Source organism: Pyrus communis, chromosome 13 (assembly GCF_963583255.1).
Source record: "Pyrus communis chromosome 13, drPyrComm1.1, whole genome shotgun sequence".
NCBI lineage: Eukaryota > Viridiplantae > Streptophyta > Magnoliopsida > Rosales > Rosaceae > Pyrus > Pyrus communis.
Window position 1 is genome coordinate 18,983,886 of NC_084815.1, and position 25,715 is coordinate 19,009,600.

Below are 25,715 nucleotides of genomic sequence, written 5' to 3' on the forward strand. Positions count from 1 at the left end.
CACCGTGCTTCGACCTTTTTGGTAGGTCTGAAAACCATTTCCGGCAGTGCAGTAAGCAGAACAAAGGAAACACAAAGGAATTGATAGATTTCTGTGCTGCTCATGGAAACCATCCGGTGATCGAAATAATTCAAACTCAGTTGCAAATGAAGCTGTTGAGAGGCTACTGAAAAACTATGCCAGAAAGCAAAGGATTTCTCTTGTTGATGTGTACCATTAAGTTCATATGGATTGTTGGAACTAGAGATTATATGAATAAGAAAGATTTTCTCCGACTTTCTGCATAATGATAAAACACAACTTTTCTTACATCAACAGTTCTTTAAGATCTGACCCCAAAAAAAAAAAAAAAAACTTGTCCCCATGATCATGTTACTTCTCTGGTGTGGCAGGATTGACTACTGAAATATCATTCATGGAAATCTCCACCATTTTATTCTCGTCCAGCGTCACATTTTCCATCTCTACGTGTTCAGCAACAAGATCGTCTTTCCTCTTTCCCCACAGCACACAGTAAAGTCCCACAATAATGAGAAGTGCTCCAATCAAGCTGTACACAAAAAAAAAGTTTAGATTTCTGAGGAAGAACTACTCTGGTAGCACCGACGAAGGAATTAATTGCCATATGTGAAAGCAGTAAGATGGAAAGGGAAGAAAGTGTTTGTGTTCTTCAGTTACCTGCCATAATGAAGTCGCTCAGCGAAAGCAATTGCCGAAAACGCTGCCACTATAATGACTTGAAGTGGACTAAACATGGCTGCAAAAACTGGTCCCTTGTGACTGATGCTCCATGTTTGCAGGTAATAGACTAATGCTGTGGTCAGAACTCCCTATTGCAAAAGGACCGGATGAAGACTCGAACGTTTTACAGATTCAAATATATCTTATCCCAATAACATGGAAGAACAAAATTAAATTAATGGATTATGTTTTAAGATATGCAGAAAACAAATATGACTGTAAAGATTATAGAAATTGTTCTTGCAACAGCAATGTAGCATCATGTTATTTTTTGCATTTTATGTTATTGAACGTATCTTATAAAATAATTAAGATATGAAGAAGAAAACGCTCACGAAGTAGACGATGGTAAACAGCTGCAGGTTCCACTCCAGTCTCCATGAAACTTGGATTTCTTGCGAAAAACAAGGCAAGGAAAGAAGATTGCAGTGATGCAAAAAAGCACATGATGGTGGTTAGTGACAATGGAGCTGGGTAGACTTTGGACACCACAGCCTGTGGAGCAAAAAAGGCCAAAGTTGAACATATAACTAAGTTTTGACATTATATTTGTATAAACGGTGCCATCTTAAATTGAGTTTGTAATCACCTGGAGGATTAGCCACGCACTACATGCAATGTGGCTAATCAGAATAAGAGCAGAACCCTTGATCCAGTTTTCCTGAACATGCTTGATCTGGCCAACAGACCACTTTGCGTTGTAAACACTTATCAGTGGCTTTTCCACACCTTTAAACAGGTATCCTCCTTTCCAGAATGTGAAAATAAGAGAACCGCCAATGCAGAAGACTGTACCAGCCACCTTCGCTTGGCCTCGAGTGCTTCTAATCTTCAATTTCTCCATCCTGAATAGCAGTAAGAAAATTACAGAGCAGGAAACCGTAGAAGAAATCAAAGTAAAGCCATAGTATATACCCAAGAAGTACTGCCATCAGAAACGTCAAAGCGGGGATAACATTGCTCAAGGCACTTGCAACTGTTGCAGAAGTGTATGCTAAACCAGCGAAGTATACATTCAGATAGATGGTAGGCCCTAACAACGCAAGCAGGAAAATATTTGCAGCTACTGAAAACGAGAGAGAAGGCCTCTGCGTCCTGCTCAGCACATCCACTACCGAATTAGTTTCAGCTGTATCTTGTACAATAAGAAAGTCTGAAAAACGGCAAGAATGCTTACCTTTCAAGCACAAAGGCAAATGGTCCGATCAAAACCATCGCAAGAACATGCCTGTAAACCACGAAGACAATCTGATTGAGTCCGTCCTGAAGGGACAATTTTATAAGGACGTTTGATCCGCCGTGTATCAGCTGAACCAGTACCATTGCCAAGTAATGAGTGCATCCTTCCATGGATATGAAAATCTTCTTGTGCTAAATTGAAATGTGCATAATATGCTTCAAGTTTAAATGGGGCTTTTATAACTGTGAAGGATCAACCTCAGCCGCTTCTTTTGAGTTCATGCATTAGCTAGTGGAATCCACAATCAGTTTACCAAAGAACCTGACATCTTCCTTGAATGGCGGAATATAGATCTCAACTTTGAAGGTATTTGAAATTTATTAGTGGAAGTTACTTTTGGTGGAGTGGTGTCCTAATTCAGATTTGATGATATTCAAACATGTAATCAAGAGATATGTACCTACAAATCAGAGATATATCCTAGTTAGCATCTCTAGTTAAGTGACACAGTGATATGTGAGTCGTGAGAAGAAACTTTCACATTGTGTCAATTTAATGAATAGTTCAATATTGTTAGCACAACTTCACCTTAAATACAGGATTGAAACAAAAAACAAACGAATTTTTAAGATTCTTTTTATAATTGACAAATTGGTTATCTACAATTACGAAATAGGAGAAATTAGTATCCATCACTCCCCCTTAACAATCTTTTGCTATACATCTAGGGTATTCTAACTTTTGATTAAAGTTTTTGAACTTTTAATTAAGGTGCTTTAATTTGAGGCCACATCAGCATAATTGAATTTAAGCTATCTACATGTCATTTTTAGATATTTAAACTCAAAATGCTATCAATTCATATCTTTTCTTTTTAATTTATTATTATTAAGGAGAGTATGAGCGTTTGAAACTATTACAATAATTTAGCAATGGGGGAAGTTTTGAACACATTGAATCATTCATATATGTGTGGATATGGATATATAACATATCAATTTCTTTATATGGATCCATTTGATTCGTGCTTGAGCTGGATGGTGAAAAATTATCATGTCTGGTTCTTTAGGGGGATGGATCTAGAATAATTCACCTATCCTAATAACAGAAAAACCTAACTTGAACGATCCTGTGTTAGCTAAAATGGCTAAAGGAATGGGTCATAATTATTACGTATAGTTCGCATGGCCAAACGATCTTTTACATATTTTTCAGTAGTAATTCTGTGCTGCTCATGGAATCCACCCGAAGATCAAAATAATTCCAGTTCATTATACAACTGAAGCCTGAATAAGTTCATATGGATTGTTGGAACTCAAACCATCAATGGAAATCGTTTAATAGTTAGGCGGTGAGCGATTACTCCTGTAAACTTTTATCTGGGATTTGATTATCTTAAATGCAATTTATCTGTGATTGATGTTCTGTATCATGATGAAACACAATTAATTGAAAATTCGAGCACACGTAACGAACGGAAGAATAAATATATTACAAAACTAGGAATTATTGAAAACAAAGTAGTACTACAAAATTACAAATTCACATAATCCAAAGAATTACATTGTGACTAACTTCTTATTCAGTTACAAAGCATTATGTATACAGAAAACTAATCTAACCCTAATAGGCAACAAAACAAAACCCTAATACTAAGACGTTAGACCCAAAAAACTATAACATTAAAATAAACCTAAATTTTCCAACACAATTTTTCTTACGTCAACTGTTCTTTCTGATCCGCCCGGAAGACGAAAAATTGTTCTCCAAGATCATGTCCTTTCTCTAGTGACAGGGTTGACTACTGAAATATCATTCATGTAAATCTCCACCACGTTATTATCGTCGAGCGTCACTTTTTCAATCTCTTCGTGTTCAGCAACAAGACCGTCTTTCCTCTTTCACCACAGCACACAGTAAAGTCCCACAATAATGAGAAGTGCTCCAATCAAGCTGCACACAAAACCTACTTTAGTTTTTTGAGGATGAACTACTCTGACAGCACCAACGAAGGAAAATGTAAAAACAGTAAGATGGAAAGGGAAAGGGGTGTTTGTGTTCTTCAGTTTACCTGCCTAAGAAAAGTCGCTCTGCAAAAGCAACTGGCGAAAGCATTCCCACAGTGATGACTTGAACCGGTCGAACATAGCCGCAAAAACTGGTCCCTTGTGACTGATGCACCATGCTTGCAGGTAGCAGGCTAATACCGAGATCACAACACCCTATTGCAAAAGGATCGGATGAAGACCCGACTTTGTTACAGATTCAAATATTTCTTATATCACCAACAAAGGAAAAACAAAAAGGAATTATTCAGTAAAAATGTGCAGAGAAGGCAAATGTGACCTAACGATTTTTTACATGACCAGTTACCCTGATCCGAAACAATACGAAAATAAAGAGTTTTGGGTCAACACGTTAACTACTTGGGTCGTTATTGGGTCAAGGTTTAAGGTTTAGGTTCTTAACAGGTTTATTCACAGGTAACACGTGTAAACCCTACAAGAAAAAAGTTAGTTTGATAATTTTAAACTACTAAAAAAACCTTACTACAATAGCTAGCCATAGTATTTAATCCCATATAAGTGAGATTATAAAATTCCAAAGTACATTAAAATACCAAAGCACATTAAAAATTCATAATAATTAATTTACAAGCGTGTACTTCTAAAACCCTATAAGTCTCATGAACCTTGTTTTTAGGGGTGTTCAAAATAAATAAATATTCGTAATAATTAATGTAAGTGAAAAATGTAGAAAGAATATACACATGCTCGTGATTGCATTATCTACACTCAAACAATGATTACATCATCATTTAAGTTTTTAAAACCCTCCAAACCAGCATGAATAGTATTTATTGATTGAGTGCAAAATTAATAAAAAATCATAACAATGAATGTAGAAGTGTGAAAAATATACAAACACTCATAATCACAAGCTTTACAACTTTCTTAAAGAGGTCAACTCCAAAATTTGACACCATAATTCATAAACCCTAGATTTATATTTAACTGTCAATTGTCGTTTGCGCTCTATTCTTTCTACCGGATTTCGTTTTTCATATTTTCGTTTTTGAAAACATAATCTTTTAGCTGATTCAGAAAAATGAGTAGTTCAAATCATTGATATTATGTTATGATGTTTACGGTTAACTAAAATATGAGTTGTAGTTTCTAGAGACTTTATAAACTCCGAGCAATATTTTCACTAACCGTAAAAATCTGAACGTGATATTAATAATCCAAATAGTTATCTTTCTGCATCCACTAAAAGATCATATTTTTAAAAAAGAAAATCCAAAAAAAAGGAAATTTAGTGAGAAGAATGAAGTGTAACCGTAAACAACAATCAACAATTTAAATATTGTTGCAATCCTATTAGATTAGGAATGTGATTGTGTAAACTTTTATGAAACTTATTACGCTGTTTATGAAACTTAACGTAACTACATTATTTATGAAACTTAATAGTATTACACTGTTTATGAAACTTAACAGTACTATATTGTTTATGAAACTTAACGTACTACATTGTTTATGAAACTTACTACACTATTTATGAAACTTAACGGTACTACACTGTTTATGAAACTTAACGTTATTACACTGTTTATGAAGCTTAACAGTACTACACTATTTATGAAACTTACTACACTATTTATGAAACTTAACGGTACTACACTCTTTATATGTGTATATTATTTATTTTACCTTAAGTAGGTACGAGTGAAATCTACGTATATTATTTCATCAATTTTCCTTTTCATCAAAGACATTCACAAGTCTAAGGTAATGGGAAGAGATCCCCTTCTCAAGCTCATAGCTATAGATTGGTTCAAAGTTGATAAAATCATAAATAGGTTCGCACTGCATCCCAAGTGCCTTCTCCAGTCGAAGCTGGAAAGAAGCTTCCATTTGTACGCTGTACTAGTCTTCAATCTCCAGGTTCCATATAAACCAAATTATAGTTTGGTACTTTACTATGCCGCTGACAGACCTCCAAATCCAAATTCTTTGTTTGCTAAGTTTGTGAATGGAAGTGATATGTTTTGCAATGCAAGATTAAAGTTAATTCCAAGTATTTTTGAAGAATATTGGATGGTCAAGCATGCGTAATGTTAGAACAAAAAGTTGTCTACTGAGGAATGTTGTATCCTGTAAAATCTGAGGCAAACCAATTTCCTAGAGATTGATGAAGATATTGGACCATCATTTGTGGCCAGGATTATCATCTTTACTATTCATCTTTGATTTTTATCAAAGAATTGAGAAACTATCGCCGCAATGTCGAGGAAGAAAGGTGGGGTTTTTTTTGTTTTGGGGGGGGGGGGAGAGTGGTGGCGTGGCATGGTGGGAGGCGCTGGGCCAATGTCTTTTTATTATTATTATTATTATTATTATTATTATTTTATTCTCCAATCCTTATCATTAAATAAAATTATTAGGTGATTTTTAGTTAAAATGTAAAATTTTGAAGTCCTTTTTATTAATTTTTTTTCCCCTTCCCTTGTTGGTGGTATAAGAAATATGTGAATTTGTAACAAATTCGGGTCCTCATCCGATCCTTGTGCAATAGGGTGTTGTGACCTCGGTATTAGCCTACTACCTGCAAGCATGGTGCATCAGTCACAAGGGACAAGTTTCTGCAGCTATGTTCAGTCCACTTCAAGTCATCACGGTGGGAATGTTTTCGGCAATTGCTTTTGCAGAGCGACTTCACTTAGGCAGGTAAACTGAAGAACACAAACACCCTTTTCCCTTTCCATCCTACTGTTTTCACATTTTCCTTCGTCTGTGCTACCAGAGTAGTTCATCCTCAAAAATCTAAAGTAGGTTTTGTGTGCAGCTTGATAGGAGCACTTCTCATTGTTGTGGGACTTTACTGTGTGCTGTGCGGAAATAGGAAAGACGGTCTTGTTGCTGAACACGCAGAGATGGATAAAGTGACGCTTGACGATAATAAAGTGGTGGAGATTTACATGAATGAAATTTCAGTAGTCAATCCTGTCGCTAGAGAAAGGACATGATCTTGGGGAACAATTTTTTTCTTCCGGTCGGATCAGAAAGAACAGTTGACGTAAGAAAAATTGTGCTGGAAAATTAGGTTTATTTTAATGTTTAGTTTTTTGGGCCTAACCCGTTAGTACTAGAATTTCATTTCTTACCTATTAGCATAGGTTAGTTTTATCTATCTATATATATACATTCATATATTTTGTAACTGTACATAATAACAAGTCAATCACAATGTAGTCTCTTTGGGTTATGTAGCTGTCTCGGCAAATTTGTAATACTAATTTGTTTTCAATAATATTTCTAGTTTTGTAATATGTTTATTCATCCAAGAGAATAATGCAGTTTATGGTTGTTTGGCTAATTTCGTGTGGACCATTCTAGGAGTTTATATTGGAATTTGTGTCCTTCTTGTGCGACTTCTGCTTACATTCATAACCTTTCTTCACGTCTAATTTTAGGTTTTGCTAGTTTGGTTTTCTTTGTGTAGAGCAAAAGAGGTTTGATTTTCCTTTTTCTCCTCTTTAAAATGATTTTAACTTGTATTGTCTGATTTGGGAAATTTTGAAAAGTAGCCAATTTTAGAGGCATGAATTGAATTTTAGCCAAAGTTTCTAACTTCTTATGATTCTAACCAAAAACCCCGATAAAAAGTCTTAATTAACCTTAGCAATCCATATCCTTTCCGTTTGGAGGTGTAGGCGACAGTATTACTTAACCTGATTTCTGTATAGGCCACCCGGAAAACAGTCTTGGCTCCGACTTTGGCCTCTTAGGACTTTATCATCTTCTAAGTTGATAATTGGAGGCTACTTAACTAAGCAGGCACATGTATGCATTGAATAGAAAGAACATGAATGAATGATACCCAGCACAACCTTTCATGTTTGGTTTGCAAGAAAATTAAGAAATTTTGAAGGAGATTTCATAAACCTCCTTTATTTGGAATTCTATATGATCATGTCTGTATATATGTGAGTGTGTTACTTGCAGTTTGGATTCAGGGTTTTCTTTTTTTGGGTTTTGTGATGGGTTCTGCATTGTGAAGTGACCAGGAAGAGTGCTTCGTTTAAAATTGGACTTTGTGTGTGTTTCTGTGACTTATTGTTTGGATACAAGTTTTTCCTTTTCTGGGTTTTGTGTTGGGTGACTTGTTGTTTGAATACAAGGTTTCCTTTTATGGGTTTTATGTTGGGTTCTGTAATATGAAGTAATAGAACAGGGTTTTCTCTAAAGTTGGGGAATTTTTATTATTACGGGTAATTAAGACCTGTTACTTGAGTTTTTGGTTAAAATTATAAGAAGTTAGTAAGTGCAGTTAAAATTCAATTCATACCTCTAAAATTGGTTATTTTTCAAAATGTCCCGTCAAATTTCCTCTGCATGTATTTTTATTGTTGTGGTCTCTTAGATAGTACTGGCTCAATCAGCTCTATTTGCTTATGAGGTTTGTTATGGTCTCTTTGATGGTACTGGCTCAATCAACTCTATTTTTTTATGAGGTGTAAAGTTCTTGCCCTCTTGCTCCTTGTTTGCATTTTTTTCTCTATTTAATAAATGGGAAAATTTGAAATAGGTCCAATTTTATAGATCATCTTTTGAAATAGGTCCAATTTTTAGTTACTTTTGACCCATATCAAAAGACCCCTAAATAAATTTACTCACAACAGTGGCTTTCCATGACAGCAATGCTGAAGTGGATTGAGATTGTTGTTTATTTAAAAACCAGGGAAATTTTATTTAAACCTATCTAACCTCTTTCTACACCCAACTTAAATTTTAAATGTTAATTGTCTATTTCATCATATTCCATAATTACTATTAAGTACAAAATGAAATTAATAATAAAAATCAAATTTATCAATAGACCCACATACTACAATATGAACTTATTCAGGCTTCATACTGAACTGGAATTATTTTGATCATCGGGTGGATTCCATGAGCAGCACAGAAATCTACCACTACTTTGCCCATCCTTCACTCAGCTTGTTGCACTGCCGGAATGGTTTTCGTATATTCCAAAATGGTCGATGCATGGTTATAGCTTCAGCATCCCATTTGATTTCATTGCCAATTTGTATCCGACTCATCCGATCCACATACCCACGCACTGCACAAAAACTATTGTGTGAACATAAATAAATCACATTTTGAAATCAAGAACCACATTAAAAGCCAAACATACAGAGATAAAAACTGTAAAGTTTGTTTTGATATTTCCTAAAATAAAGGCAATGAGTTTGATAATAAGTTAATCCCGATAATTAGGTCTTTAGGGATGTCAACTCTAACATTGAAACCGATAAGCGTGGATAACTGCCCGAATAGATTGGATTTGGGTATGAAAATTTGGGTATATTTTGGATATGGGGAAAAACTATGAATAATATTCGGTTATGCTTTTAAATATGGTTATAGGGATCCCCACTTTATATCCATCCCTAAATTCGAACCAAATTATATATAATATAATAATATTTATATATAATTATATATGATATAATTGTATTTTATATATATAGGGCAACTTTGTGACATCCCACATCGCCCAGGGAGTGATCCTTATATGTATATTCTCATCCCTACCTAGCACGAGGCCTTTTGGGAGCTCATTGGCTTCGGGTTCCGTAGGAACTCCGAAGTTAAGCGAGAAGGGGGCTAGAGCAATCCCATGATGGGTGACCCACTGGGATGTTGCTCGTGAGTTCTCAAAAACAAAACCGTGAGAGAATGGTAAGCCCAAAGCGGACAATATTGTGCTACAGTGGTGGAGCGGGCCCGGGAAATGATCCGCCCCGAGCCAAGATGTGACAATTTGATATCAGAATCTAACCCTGGTCGCATGTGTGCCGACGAGGACGTCGGGCCCCTAAAGGGGGTGGATTGTGACATCCCACATCGCCTAGGGAGTGATCCTTATATGTATATTCTCATCCCTACCTAGCACGAGGCCTTTTGGGAGCTCACTGGCTTCGGGTTCCGTAGGAACTCCGAAGTTAAGCGAGAAGGGGGGGCTAGAGCAATCCCATGATGGGTGACCCACTGGGATGTTGCTCGTGAGTTCCCAAAAACAAAACCGTGAGGGAATGGTAAGCCCAAAACGAACAATATTGTGCTACGGTGGTGAAGCGAGCCCGGGAAGTGATCCGCCCCGGGCCGGGATGTGACAAACTTTGGATGCGATCCCTATTTATCAACGTTCTTTGATTGAAACCATGTTGGTTTTCGATTTTTTTTTTTTTGAAGTCCCTGAAATTAATGCAATAATGCATTTCTACGTAGGTTATTATAATTTTTAAATTAAAATTTGATATTTGTAGTTATTTATATTAATGAGATTATAAATAAAATCCATAATTTGTTGAAAATATTAAAAGAAATTATACTTAAATAAAACTCATGATTTGTCATTACTTATATTAATGACATTTTACATACAAAAAATTGGTAATTTTTATACGATGCATTTTACATACAAAAAGTTGGTACATTTTATACAAAAAAGGTGATATGTTTTATATAATGGGTACATTTCATATAAAAAGAAAACAATGGGTACATTTTACACAAAAGAGATGGTACTTACAAAAAAAAAAAAAAAATGGGTACATTTTACATATAACAAGGTGGTACCTTTTTAAAGACAAATGGGTACATTATTAATAAATTATGGGTACAAATAAAAGGTCAAAAAAAAATATGAATACAAATAAAAGTTTGAAAAATATGAACACAAAAAGAATTTAATATATGGGTACAAACTAAAACTAAATAGAAAATTGGCACAATTTAAAAAAAAAGGTTGCAAATTAAAATGGGTACAAACTAAAAATAAAAATATATGATACAAAATTTAGCCATAAATATAAATATAGCAAATGTAACGTTTCTAACACTAAATGAATAATTTAAAAATAAAATTTAATTATCTTGATATGTAAAATATTTTATTATTGAAATAATTAATGATGTTTATTAAAACCAAGGGGCCTTGAGTAAAATTTGAAAAGGAATAAGGTTTCAATCAATGGAGTTGAAAAAATGATGGGAACCTAATTTCTCCTTATATATATATATATATATATATGTTTATTATTCACTGAATCCATTACCTTGAGAATACAAAAGTTGCACAATGTGAGTTGCATTTTGTGGGAAAATCAAATTTTTTTTTATATGAATCAAAATCTATGAGAATCCAGATCAATAGTACTTATGGGAGATATCAAAGATCACCCAGCATTATCAATGTTTAACTTTAATTTTTAGACTTCACAAGATCCATTCATTAAATCATTTTATACATCAAATATTTAATGACGAATTTAATATTACTAAATTATTATGCGTCAATTGAACGAACATATTTTTTGTATTGACGAAGATGGGTATAACCGTTAATCGATGGGGAATCCGTTACCTGTGGGTATGGTTCTGGATAATACCCGATGGTTAATTGGTGGTTATGGATATGGTTAATTTTCATGGTTATGGGGACGGATATAGCATTTCCGTCCCCAAACCAAACCGTTGCCATTCGTGTAGGTCTTAGGTTCGATTCTCATCAAAGGCGAATTTGAATCACATTATTAATAGCCCATTGTGAGGATAAGCCCAACCCTTCCCCTTAGTGTAGATAATATAGTTTGTTAAAAAAAAATCCCAATAATTCTTAAAAAATAAAAAAATAAATAAAAAAAAGAAGAAGAAAGGAAACTAATGAATATGGCTTGGAAACTTTGAGTTTTAATCAAAAGCCATGTAATAATTTTATTTAATGGTTAGTTTAAAGCCCATGTGATGACCCGTCCCGAATTAATATACATTTTATCCTCGAATGAGTGAAGATGATGATTATGCCCTCGAGGCTTAGTGACATGGATGTATGTATATAGTTTTAAATTATTTTTCCTGCTAGTGTGATTAAATTGTACTCGACATCACGAGAACGTTGACATGAGTTAGAGCCGAGTTGGGTTCATAATGAAAATATTACGAATAACTGAATGTGTAATTGGGCTAAGGAAACGGACCAATCACCACACCTCTTACTTTCTTGGGTCCAATTAGAATTTTAGGTTTGTTTTGGTGTCAATTGTTAGCCCTAAACATGCAGCCCAATTAGGGCTTGAGCCAATTTAAAATTGCCCAATCCGGACACACACACACACACACGTGCCAACCTCCCTCTTTCTCGAACTCTCCCTCTCGTCCGTACGATCAAACCCCCTAACCATTAAACACTATTACACACACACACACACAGATCGAGCTTAAGGACGACACCATCATACTCCCTTTGACTTCATGAGTCTAGTCGTACCATTTGTTTGAGAGGAAGGCGTGTAGAACTCGAGATACCTAAGCTCCGGCGAAGGGTTTAATTTTCTCTGACGTGAACGCGAAGGATTTACATAGTTTTGAGACTTAAGAAGTTACATTTCTAGCTTCCCTAGCACTTTGGAACAATTTTGGAGTATTTTGGACATTGGAATAAGCTCGACTGCTCGACCGTGGGTTTACAGGTTTAGCCAAAATTTCGAGGAATTTTCCGACAATTTCTCATCGGTTTTAGGACCCCAAATAGGTATGGTTGCATTCTAATCTTCAAGAGCTTTAAATCCATATAAAATTCATGGAATTTGGTTGAATTTTGAAGAAGTTATTGAAGTTTGAAGTTTTTCCAGTTTCCGGCGTAACAGACAGCGGTCGGTGGCAGCTCTAGCGAAGACCAATAGAGAAGACAAGGAATATAGTAACGGCGTCAGGTATCACCATTAGTTTTTAGACGGAATATGTTGTTATTTAACAAAATATTCCCTAACGCCGTTAGGGATTCCATCAGTGTGTTAGGCACGTGCCTTAGCCGACGCATGAAGGCGCATGGGACATCGGAAAATTATTCTAAAAATATGGGGATGCTCATGGTGTTGAGTAGGCCACGATGGTATATTCAAATACCCCAATTGAGCAACGTATGAGAAGTTATTACACGGTTTTGGTTATGTGCTTAAAATTAACGTTGGATTAGTTGTTTCGCGTATAGGTGAGATGTTTCCGGAAGACGAGGGCAGCCAGGTGAGACTTGGGGGTTACGACCCTGCTACATACCAGTGAGTGGGCTTTTGGTTTTCTATATGTACTTATATATGTTTTCCATTTTCCCAAAAATGGTTTTAAATGGATTTACGTTTTTAAATGCCATGTCAATTTCATTACATTTTAGTATATTCATTAGTATAGATATGCATATTATTGCATGACGCTGCGAACACCCAGGTAAGCTTCAGGTGAGTGCATTTTGATGATAATGATTGTAGTATGTTTGGTTATGTTGAGATACATTTAGTGCTTATTATCCTGCACCCCGGTGTTAATGCTTCACCCGAGGCCAGGGCCAGCCTTCACGTGATAGTTCACCTCCCGCACCACACGCTCACCTTGGATCCAAGGCAGGTGCCAGCCTGTCGTACAGACCACATTAGGTGGTTTCGACTCGTAGGTGACTTGCAATACTTCGCACAGCCTTCACGTGATCGTAGCACTTGAGCGTACCTATTTACACCCAGTCTGTCGTACAGACCATATTAGATGGTTCCGACTCGTGTGCAGGATTTGGTGGATGAGCTATAGGTTCAGCTGTACAGGTCACGTTAGGTGACTCCGGCTGGCACATCATTTTACTTTGATTTATTGTACCTGGCTTACCTATTTCATTGTTGAGATATTTGACATGGCATATAGTTGGTTTTCGCTATTCTTGGCATGATTTCTATATACGTATGTATTAATATTTTCTGGGAAATTATATGGGTTTTACGGTGAGGGGTTATTACTCTTGAAAAGTGAAATGGTTTTAAAAGCTTTGTTTCTTGCCCACTCACGTTTTCTGTTTTGCGCCCCTCCAGGTTCTAGTTAGACATTCGTGTTGGTGGCTTACGAGGACTCTACGGTGGTTCTGACAAACTCCAAACAGTGTAGGGTTTCTTTCATGTCCTGTATAATTAACATTTACCCTGATGGCCTGCACTTAAGTTATCTATGCTCTGATGATGTGTATATGTGCTTTAAACATCTTCACTCGTACTTATATACTTACCTAGTGTAAGTTAGCTAGTTTGGTTTTTATTGACCCACATTTATATTATTTCTAAAACTACAACTAAATAACTCACATGATTTTTGGAAATGAACCAAAATAACCCATACTATTTATGGAACTACAGCAAAATAACTCACACTATTTATAAAACTAAACCAAAATAACCCATACTATTTCTGGAACTACAGCAAAATAACTCACACTATTTCTGAAACTGAACCAAAATAATCCACACTATTTCTGAAACTGAGCTAAAATAACCCACACTATTTCTGGAAAGGAACAAAATAAATTGTGAAATCCTGTTCCTGGATTTCACTATTATAATCTACATATTTGTATTATTGAGATTTTATATTATTTTTCAGGAATTTATATTAATTTATTTGAATTTAGATTTTAATTAAACTAGTTACGAAGTTTGAAGTTTAGAAATTAGTTATTTAAAATATGTAGGCCTTTCGAGGTCACAATTTATATTTTTGAATAGAGCTCAATCTCACGAACATGTAGACGCAAACCGTTCGTGAAACAGCGTTATAACGAATGACTTATTAACATTTAAAGTTAGGGACATTTTTGTAATTTTAACCTTCTCTAGAAGGCTCCAGATTTTTTAGAGCACTGAGATTGTACCACGTGTGTGGTTGGGATGGAAAGGAAAGAAGAAAAATGAGAGAAATGGACGGCTGGGATGGAAAGTAAAGGAGAAATAAAAGGGGAGGGAGGTTGGCCAATGAGAAAGGGGGGAGAGAAAAGAAGGAACCAATCAAAAAAGAGAAGAGGGAGGGAAAGGAGAGAGGTGAGGAAACACCCAACCAAGACTTTATCTCCTTGACCCAATTTCAAACTCCAACCCGATTTCTTGACCCAGTTGTATCTCTTCCATCCGATGTCCGATTGAGGTGATTTTGGTGTCTATGAAAAGCTCTCAGTGAGCCCAACATCTTTGTGGTATTATATCTTCTAACCCAATTTTACAAACCGAAGCCACAAAGTCCACGGTTTTCCAATGGTTTTCTCATTTTTCCGATGACTTCGACAACGATTACAGTCGATTGCCACCACCAATAGACTCCCCTCAACCCTAGGAATAAAGCTCAAGCAATGGTGGAGGCGTCGGAGCTCATATGGAAGCCGAATCAAAGCATACCTTTTTCTAGGGTTTTCGGCAGTCCAAGGCTGATTTCAGGCTTTTCTCGGCTGAGTTGGACTTCTACCCAAGTATGAAAATTGCTCCCCTCATTGACATCTACAAATTTGTAAATTTTGGTAATTTTTTGAAATAGTTGAATTTGTCGGCGAGTGAGGGCGGCGACGCGTGGGCCGAAACCTCACCTGACCTTTCTAGGCTAAATTTTAATGCCTCGATTCCGTATTTGACATCCATTTAGTGAAAGCCTGATGTTTTAGTATAGTTTTGTAGTTGATCGCTTATTTGGTCGTCACTTGTTTATTATATGAATTGACGATCCGACCGTTGGATCGACACCAAACTTTAATACATAATAGTATGTAATATTGGATGAATTAGGAATTGATGGATCGGGAGTCCGACGTACGAATCTTCCCGAATTAGATTTCTAAGTTGTAAAATCAAACGTTGACCATCATTTGAACTTGCAATTGGCATATATCCGACCGTTAGATTGTTCCAAAATTTTAGGATATTGATCTATAATATTAATGAGACTATTGGGAAGTTACGAATTAGAAATATGATACGCGGATCTTCTGGTTTAGATTTCTAGGGTTGTGGACCCTACTCTCGACCTTGATCGACAGTTGGCTTTCTAGTCAACTAGCCCGAGTTCTTCTAGCGTGTTGGTTATCTTAGAGTGTGGTTGAGATTTCATGAGCTTGATTGGCTCATCGTGATGAAGTGTCTCCTCAATTGATTTGTGACTCAATTTGCGTACTAGTGGCATCGTATTATATTATACTTGTTTATCAAGTATGTTTTGATTTGTGCATTGAAAATGTTTATGGAATGTAGTTTGATTTGTATGATTGGTATGATGTGATGAAATGTGAGGGCTAGTAGTGGACCATTAACCCACTGTTATGGGGATTTGTTGCTTCAATATCATTTCATATCTTGCTTCATTAACCTGTTCTAAACTTAGTACTTGCGTTTTGTTTCATTTCGTTCAGCCTTCTAAATTGAGTACTTGGTTTTGGTATTGTTTCTTCGAGCCGTTGCTATATTCCTTGGACTTCCGCTCGATTCCGTTGAGTGATCCGAAACTGGGTTTCCGCTAGGGTTCCGTTAAGTGGTTTGGTTCCCTGCTTCATCTGGATTTCATTGAGTGGTCCGGAATCCCTCGTGATTCGGGTTTTCGTTGAGTGGTCCAGAATCGTATCCAGCTTGGATTTCATTGAGTGGTTCGATACGCATTGTACTCCACGATTCCGTTGAGTGGTCCAAAATCGTATCCACTCGGATTCGTTGAAAGGTCTAGAATCCCTTCTACTCGGCGATTCTGTTAAGTGGTTCGAAATCGTATCCTGGTTTTGGATTCGGTTGAGTGGTCTGAAATTCCCTTTGGTGTCTTGGTTCTGTTGAGTGGTCTGGAATCGTATCTTGGTTTTGGATTCGGTTGAGTGGTCCGGAATCCTCTTCCGGAACCCAATGTTGTTGGATTTCGTTTAGTGGTTCAAAATCGCATCATTTGACTCATTGGTTCCTTAGATTTGACTTATTTGAGAAAGCTTCAGAGATATGGGCTTCGGCCGAACTACGTCGCTCTAGTCCTGCATTTCGGTGTATGATATGTGTTATTGATTGATGTGATTGTTGTCATTATCATTAGACTTGTTGACCAATATGGCTAGAGATTTATGTTGTGCTTCGTCGAATGTTCCTCGTGATGTTGTATGCCTGTTGTGCATAGTGATTTATGTGATGATTGTTCGAGTGTAGTGAAAGACGAACTACGAATGGCTTGATCCTTGTTTAGGGTACGTAAGCAGTCTAACGAAGAGGTTAGATGTAGCCATAAAGTATATGAAAAATTACCATACGATTCAATTCTCGAGTTGTGTTTTGCCATATCCCGGAGGCAAGGTAAGTTAGAGATACGGGTAATTGGTGACATCACGTGTTAATCCTAGACGAACGTCGGGATCAGGGCGTGACAACTTTTAGTGGTATCAGAGCTTAGGTATTAGGTCTAAGTACCTTTACCTGTGGATGTTAATAATTGTGTCATGGAATTGGTATTATCTTTGATGATATGGCTATGTTTGTGGTTATTCTTGCGTGGTGAATTGAAGTTCGAAACTATCGAACTTGAGGATAGCTTAATCTTAGAATAGATGAAGCATGAACGTTATTCGGTGTTTCGTTATCATGGTGGTTAATGACATTGGAGCAGGGTAGACGTTGGAGACAAAGCCTGTGAAGTAAGAAAACCAAAGTCGGACAAATAATTTACATTATATTTGTATAACAGTCATTTTGAATCACGTAAATAATCACCTGGAGAATTAGCCATGCACTCCACGCAATGTGACTCGTTAGAATAAGGGCAGAACCTTCATGTAATTTTCCTTAACATGCCTCATCTCACTGGCAGTCCCCTCAGTGTTCAAAACATTTATCAGTGGCTTCTCAATGAAACCTTTAAATAGCTATCCTTCCCAAAACGTGAAAACAAGAGAACCACCGATGCAAAAAAGCGTATCGGCCATCTTAACTTGACCTCGAGCACTTCTAATCTTCAATTTCTCCATCCTAAAACAGAGTACGAAAATTACAGAATAGGAAAAAGAACTTTTATTTTCCCCTCTATGATTAAGCAGTGATAGAGGAGGAATATGCCCGAGAAGAACTGCCATTAGAAACGTCAAACCAGGGATAACATTACTCAAGGCACATGCAACAGTTGGAGAAGTGTATGCTAAACCAGCATAGTACACATTCAGATGGATGGTAGTTCCAAGTGATGCAAGCATGAAAATCTTTGTAGCTGTCGAAAATGAGAGTGAATGTCTATGCTTCTTACTCAGCACATCCATTACCAGATTAGCTTTTGCTGTTTCTTGTACAAGAAGAAAGTCCAAAAACAGGCAAGAATGATTACCTTTCAAGTACATAAACAAATGGTCTTACCAAAACCACGGGTAGAACATGTATGTAAACCAGGAGACAATTGGATGGAATCCTATTAAGGATAGTTTATCTTGATTTTCTATTGTAATTAGTCATTGGACAGTTATAGGTTAGATTTTGATGAGCTGTCAAACTATAGCTCTCTGTATAAATACCAAATGTACTCTAATTATTCAAGGAAATGAAATACTTTTCTAATATGGTATTACCCGCCTTTGTCTATCGACTTCTCTCTCTTCGATCCAATCCTTCTCACTTCCCACTGCAATCTTTCTCTTCTCTGATTTTTTGATCGATTTCTCGATCATGTTTGATCTCTTTGAGCTTCTCTCATCAATTCAGCTATGACATCTCCTTCGTCGGAATCGGCTTCTCCAGTTCATCCCCTTTTGACTCCTTTTTCAAACCCTAATTCTTCCAGTTCTACCTCCATCATGATCCAAAACATTAGATCTATGGTGCCAATCAAGCTCACCACTACAACTTACTTGACCTGGATTGCTCTCTTTGCACCAATCTTTCATCACTATAATCATACATCTCATTGATGGATCTATGGCGGCGCCGCCTCAATTTCTCCTTGATTCTTCCGGCAATCGTACTTTGAACCCTGCCTATGTTTCTTGGTATGAGAATGATCAAAATATTCTCATCTGGATCAACTTCACACTTTCTGAATCCCTAATTCCCTATACCGTTGGTGTCAATTCCTCTCGAGAACTATAGTCTAAGCTTAAATCCAGCCTTGCAGCGGCCTCTCAGTCTTACATTCATGAATTCCGATCTCGTCTTCACAGCATTTCAAAAGGCGATTCCACTGTTGTTGTTTATCTTCAACAAATTGAAGAGATTGCTGATGTTTTTGCCAAGTCCGGAGCTCCGATTGAAAACTCTGATCTAATTTCTGTAACACTTCTTGGCATGCCGCCGGAGTATGATTCCTTTGTTGATGTGATCCAATTTCGTCTCAGTTCTACAACATTTGATGAGCTACATGGATTACTTATGAGTAAAGAAATTCAGCTTACGCAAGAAAGCTACTACATCCTCTGGTGTTTTTCAGGCCTTCAATTCGAATCTTGCATCATCGTCTGGCATTCTACCTACACCGACTTCCAATTCTGGCTCTCCCACCTTTCTTGCTCAGAATTCATCTCAATTTAACCAGTATCAAGGCCGTTCTCAAGATCGCAATCAGTCAAACCCTAGGCATTTTCAAAATAAAGGCAATTTCTCCGGCTATCGTGATAACAATCAACGTCAGAATTACAATCGATATACTTAAAGGAAAAATCGTGGAGGTCGTTCAGGTTCTAATTTCAATGGAAAAAGAAAAAACCACTTGTCAAATCTGTCATCAGTATGATCATGAAGCATCTGATTGCCCTCACCGCATGAATCCTCAGTTTGGCAATCGATATTCTCAGATGGCTATGTGTGCTAATCCTTCACAGACTGCTTCTCCTTCTTGGCTTCTTGATTCCGGAGCTAGTTCACATATGACAAGTTCTCTGGCAAATCTTTAACATCCAAAACCATACACCGGCCCTGAATAAGTCTACATTGATGATGGCAAAGGTTTGCCTATATCTAATTCTGGTTCTTCCTCTATATCTACTCCTCATCATTGCTTTGTTTTGCATGATGTGTTACATGTGCCTGCTTTAAAGCAAGATTTACTCTTTGCAAATAAATTTACACTTGATAATTGGTGTTCAATTCATCTATATCCTTTTCACTTCACTGTGAAGGATCTTACTTCAAAGATGACGTTTTTTAAAGGGCCTGTACAAAATGGGTTTTATCCATTCACTACATCTGTCAATGATGGATCGCATAAGCTTTTTGCAGCCACTGTTAAAGCTTCTCCAGAGATTTGGCATCAAAGATTAAGTCATCCCTCTTTCAAAGTTTTACATAAACTTGTTTCTAAGTCTAGTATTCCTCTCACTACTAATATAAATAAAACCTTCTGTTCAGATTGTGTATTGGCTAAAAGTTCAAAACTGCCATTTGTGTCAGCTTCTAGTGTTACTACTAGACATTTAGAACTTTTACAAGCAGTTGTTTGGGGTCCAGCTCTACTTCTCTCTATATATGGTTATCGATTTTATCTTCTTATAGTGGATGATTTCACTCGATATAACTGGTTTTTTCTGATCAAATGTAAATCTGAGGTGTTCAAAACCTTTCTTGAATTCAAAGTTCTTGTTGAATCTTTGTTAAATAATAAAGTTGTCATTTTACGATTTGATTCTGGAGGTGAATTCCTTAGTTCAGTGTTTACTCAATATCTTAAAGACAATCGTATTCATCATCAACTCTCATGCCCTTACACACCAAAACAAAATGGTTGTGTGGAGCGCAAGCATAGACATTTAGTAGAAGTTGCTCGCACACTTTTAGCTGCTTCTCATGTTCCTTATGTTTACTGGGTTGAAGCATTCTCCACAACAGTTTATCTCATAAACAGATTGCCTACTATGTCTAGATCCTGTCCTTGGGAACAACTTTTTAGCAAGTCTCCAGATTATACAACACTTAAAGTGTTTGGGTGCAGGTGTTTTCCTTGGCTAAAACCCTATGTAGGTTCTAAACTTGAACCCAAAAGTAAGCCATGTGCCTTTCTTGGCTATAGTCTCAATCACAAGGGCTATAGATGTCTTGATATTCACTCCAAAAAGGTTTATATTTCAAGGCATGTCATCTTTGATTAACTGACTTTCCCATTTCATCAAGTTTCCCCAGTTTCATCATCTTCATCCTCAGCTTCTACCCTTTCTTCTCACATACCTTCCACTCTTACCTTCACCAAGCTCCCTGCAGCATCTTATCATTCTCCAACTCTCAACCAACCTGCATCATTTCCTAACTCAACCTCTTCACCTCACATTACTACCTCCCTCTACCCTATCTCTCCTCATTCCCCACACATTTCACCAACCCCTCCTCTAAACACTCATCCTATGCAAACAAGATCCAAATCCGACATTTTTAAACCTAAAGCCTATTCAGCTACCAAACACCATCTTCATTCACACATTTCTGCATATTATCTTCCTGCTACTTATCTCCAAGCTTCCAAACACCCTCACTGGAGATAGGCTATGCAAGAGGAATTTAATGCACTGATTAACATAGGAACTTGGTCTCTTATTCCCCCACATCCTTCTCAGAATCCTGTTGGCTGTAAATGGGTGTTCCGAATCAAAATGAAAGATGATGGTACTATTAACAGATACAAGGCTCGTTTAGTAGCCAAGGGTTTTCATCAACATGAAGGTTTAGATTATACAGAAACTTTCAGTCATGTGGCCAAACCAGTTACCATCAGGCTTCTTCTCACACTTGCATCACAGTATGATTGGTTTCTAAACCAGCTAGATGTTAGTAATGCCTTTTTACATGGTAATCTATTTGAAAATGTGTTTAGGCAACAACCATCTGGTTTTCAAGACCCTACAAAGCCACACTATGTTTGCAAGCTAGACAAAAGCCTTTATGGACTAAAGCAAACTCCTCAAGCCTGGTATGAGAAGCTTCATGGTGCACTTAAATCAATGGGCTTTCATGGATCACAGAATGATCACTCTCTCTTTGTCAAGAAGGATCCTTCTCTGGTGTTTATCCTAGTCTATGTTGATGACATCTTGGTCATGGGTCCATCTTCACAAGCTTGCAAGGACACAATAACTCAACTGAGTTCTCTCTTTCCAATCAAGGATTTGGGTCCTCTTCATTTTTTCCTTGGGATTGAGGTAAAAAGGTCATCATCTGGTATTTTCATTTCACAAACCAAATATATCCTTGATTTACTTACCAAGACCAACATGGCTGGTGCAAAACCCTGTGCTACACCTCTAAGTACATCAAAACTGGATCACTCTTCTCCGTTGCTCTCTAATCCCGAGGAGTACAGATCAATTGTAAGGGGTTACAATACCTTACTTGGTCTAGACCAGATCTCTCCTTTATTGTCAACTTGGTATGTCAGTTTATGCATCAACCTCGGTAGTCTCACTTGCAAGTAGTCAAAAGAATATTGAGATATTTGAAAGGCACTCTTGATTTAGGTCTTTGGTTTCCAAAAACTTCAAGTTCTCTCACTGTTAATGCCTTTTCAGATGATGAACGGGCAGGGTGTGCTTTGGACAGAAGATCAACTTGAAGGTTTTGTATTTTTCTGGGGAACTCTCTTATTAGTTGAAGTGCTAAAAAGCAACCAACAGTGGCTCGCTCATCCACCGAAGCAGAGTATTGCTCTCTTGCTAACACTACTGTTGAGATTTCTTGGCTTTGTAAATTGCTTGTTGATGTTGGTGTGTCTCTACCTTATCCTCCAAAATTGTGGTGTGATAACATTTCTGCAATTTCCTTAGCCAAAAATCCTTTATTTCATGCAAGGACTAAACATGTGGAGATTGACTATCATTTTATCAGGGAAAAAGTCCTCTCTATAGGTGTAACTGTTCAGTTTGTGTGTTCACAGGATCAAATTGCCGATATTTGCACTAAATCTCTGTCCAAGTCTTGTTTTCTGTTCCTCAGAGACAAACTATCACTTTGGTTGCCTACGTTCAGCTTGAGGGGGTATATTAAGGATAGTTTATCTTGATTTTCTGTTGTAATTAGTCATTGGACAGTTAGTTTGTTATTGGACAGTTATGGGTTAGATTTTGATGAGCTGTCAAACTATAGCTCTCTGTATAAATACCAAATGTACTCTAATTATTCAAGGAAATGAAATACTTTTCTAATAAGTCCTTCCTGAAGGGAAAGTTTTATGTGGACGTTTGATCCGCCATATACCAGCTAAACCAGTTCCATTGCCAAGTAATGAGTACATCCTTCCATCGATGTCAAACTTTCTTGTGCTTAAAGTTATAATGGGGTTTATATAATTGTGAAGGATCAACCCCATCCACTTCTTCTGAGTTAATACATGACAAAAACCCTTCTAATAGTTTTAGCTAGTGGAATCATGACAAAAACCCTTTTAATTGTGAAGGATCAACCCCATCACTTTACAATATGCTAAAAGAACCATGACACACCTTATTTTAATTAATTAGTGGAAATTACTTTTAGTGAACTGGTTTTCTCCAAATTTTGGGGAGACACTAACATGTCATATACCCCCGAATTGGAGATATCATGTAACCAGGCGATACAACCACAAATAGGATATATATCTTAATCTCTCTCATTACACAACAGTTCAATATTGTGCCAATTAAATTCACAATTCTCACTTTAAACAAAGTATTGAAACAAAAAATTTGTGTTTTGAAAGGAACATATCCTAACGTAGTTAAATTTCCTTTTCATAATGGAGAAAGTGGTAAGCTACAATTAAGAAATATAATATCGTATCCCTTTGTTAAGTGAGAATAGCGTGCTCCACTGAGAATCCAAGTGGACACGCTACTTTGATTATTCTAAGTCCTCGCAATCAGGACCAGTTTAAAGTAAAATATTGCTGGTATAGATCACCAATTCAAAAATACAGGTTTATTGCAAAACATATGCTCATGGAATCGACCAGACGATCAAAATAATTCATATGAAAGCATGAAAGCGAAGAAGGATTCTCTTGTTGATAAGATGGAACTAGTGATTATTATGAATAAGAAAGAAATTTCTGTGATTGATTTTCTGGATCATGATAAAACTCAACTTTTCTTACATCAACCGTTTTTTTATGATCCAACGGCGAAAAAAAAAGAAATGTGTCTTCATGATCTCGTCTTTTCTTCACTGACCGGATTGGTTACTGAAATTTCATTCATGGAACTCTCTACAACTTTGTTATTGTCGATGGTCATTTTTCCAATCTCTGCGTGTTCAGCAACCAGACTGTCTTTCCTCTTTCCCCACAGAACGCAGTAAAGGCCAGCAATAATGAGAAGTGCTCCAATCAAGCTGCACACAAAACCTACTTCTAATTTTTGAGGACACTGACGAAGGAAATAGTCCTATGTGAAATTAGTTAGATGGAAAAGGGATGAAAGTGTTTGTGTGCTTCGGTTTACCTGCCAAAGTGAAGTCGCTCCGCGAAAGCAATTGCCGAAAACACTGCCACTGTAACGGCTTGAAGTGGACTAAACATTGCTGAAAAAACTGGTCCCCTGTGACTGATGCACCATGTTTGCAGGCAATACACTAATGCTGTGGTCAGAACTCCCTATTGCAAAATGATCGGATGAAGACTCGAAGTTTTTACAGATTCAAGCATTTCATTTCCCAACAAGAAGGAAAAAAGTAAATTACGGAATTATGTTTTAAAAATATGCATAAAACAGATACGTTGGTAAAGATTATAGAAAAATATGTCTCACAACAGCAAATACATCGTCATGTCCTATTCACAATTTCTGTAATTGAACAGATCTTATAAGTAAGATATATGGAAGAAAACGCTCACAAAGTAGACGATGGTTAACAGCTCAAGGTTCCACTCCAGTTTCCATGAGCTTGGATTCCTAGCAAAAAACAGGGCAAGGAAAGAAGATTGCAGCGATGCAGAAAAGCATACCATGGTGGTTAGTGACAATGGAGCAGGGTAGACTTTGGAGATCACAGCCTGTGTAGCCAGAAAACCAGGGTTGGGCAGATAAAACTTAATTTTTACATTATATTTGTTTGGAGAGCACCATCTTGAATGGAGTATACAATCACCTGGAGGATTAGCCATGCACTCCATGCAGTGTAACTCGTCAGAATCAGCACAGAACCCTTGATCCAGTTTTCTTTGACATGCTGAATCTTGCCAACAGATTCAGCGTTGAAACCATCTATCAGTGGTTTCTCAAGAAAACCTTTATATAGGTATCCTCCTTTCCAGAAGGTGAAAATAAGAGAACCGCCAAGGCAAAGAAGGGTTCCGACCACCTTAGCTTGACCTCGAGTGCTTCTAATGTTCAATTTCTCCATCCTGAATAAAACTAAGCAAATTGCAGAACAGAAAAAATAACATTACTCAACAACTACAGTGGATGTGAGAAGACAACATACCTGAGAAGAACTGCCACTAGAAACGTGAAAGCAGGGATAACATTACTCAAGGCACATCCAACTGTTGCAGAAGTGTATGCTAAACCAGCATAGAACATATTAAGATGGATGGTAGTCCCGAGTGATGCAAGAGCAAAAATCTTTGCAGCTATCGAAAATGAGAGCGAAGGCCTCTGCTTCCTGTTCAGCCACATCCATCACCGAATTAGTTTTTGCTGTTTCTTGTACAAGAAGAAAGTCTGAAAAGAGGCAAGAATCCCTACCTTTCAAGCATATAAGCAAATGGTCCTACCAAAACCATGGCAAGAACATGCCTGTAAACCACGAAGACAATCTGATTGAGTCCTTCCTGAAGGGATAGTTTCATGAGGACGTTTGATCCGCCGTATATCAGCTGAACCAGTATCATTGCCAAGTAACAATTAGTGCTTCCTTCCATGGATATCAAACCTTCTTGTGCTAAATTTTCACTTGCTTCAAGTTTTAGTGGATTTTCTTTTATAATTTGTGAAGGATTTTTATAGGTTCATGCTTGACAAATGACAA

The 25,715-nt window shown here is 37.0% G+C and overlaps 1 protein-coding gene and 2 pseudogenes across 1 annotated transcript; all 3 read right to left on the reverse strand.

The window, feature by feature from the left end:
* Window positions 1-372: 372 nt before the first annotated feature.
* LOC137713364 (WAT1-related protein At5g64700-like) lies at window positions 373-2,091 on the reverse strand (annotated as a pseudogene).
* A 1,602-nt stretch (window positions 2,092-3,693) lies between these two features.
* Window positions 3,694-23,009, reverse strand: LOC137712476 (WAT1-related protein At5g07050-like; annotated as a pseudogene).
* An 881-nt stretch (window positions 23,010-23,890) lies between these two features.
* LOC137712475 (WAT1-related protein At1g43650-like) lies at window positions 23,891-25,608 on the reverse strand. The gene is made up of 6 exons (XM_068451546.1): window positions 25,433-25,608; window positions 25,170-25,349; window positions 24,834-25,089; window positions 24,580-24,738; window positions 24,188-24,339; window positions 23,891-24,077 (listed from the first exon to the last, which is right to left on the reverse strand). The coding sequence occupies exons 1-6, from the start codon at window positions 25,606-25,608 to the stop codon at window positions 23,891-23,893; spliced, it is 1,110 nt and encodes a 369-aa protein (XP_068307647.1).
* Between the last annotated feature and the right edge of the window lie 107 nt (window positions 25,609-25,715).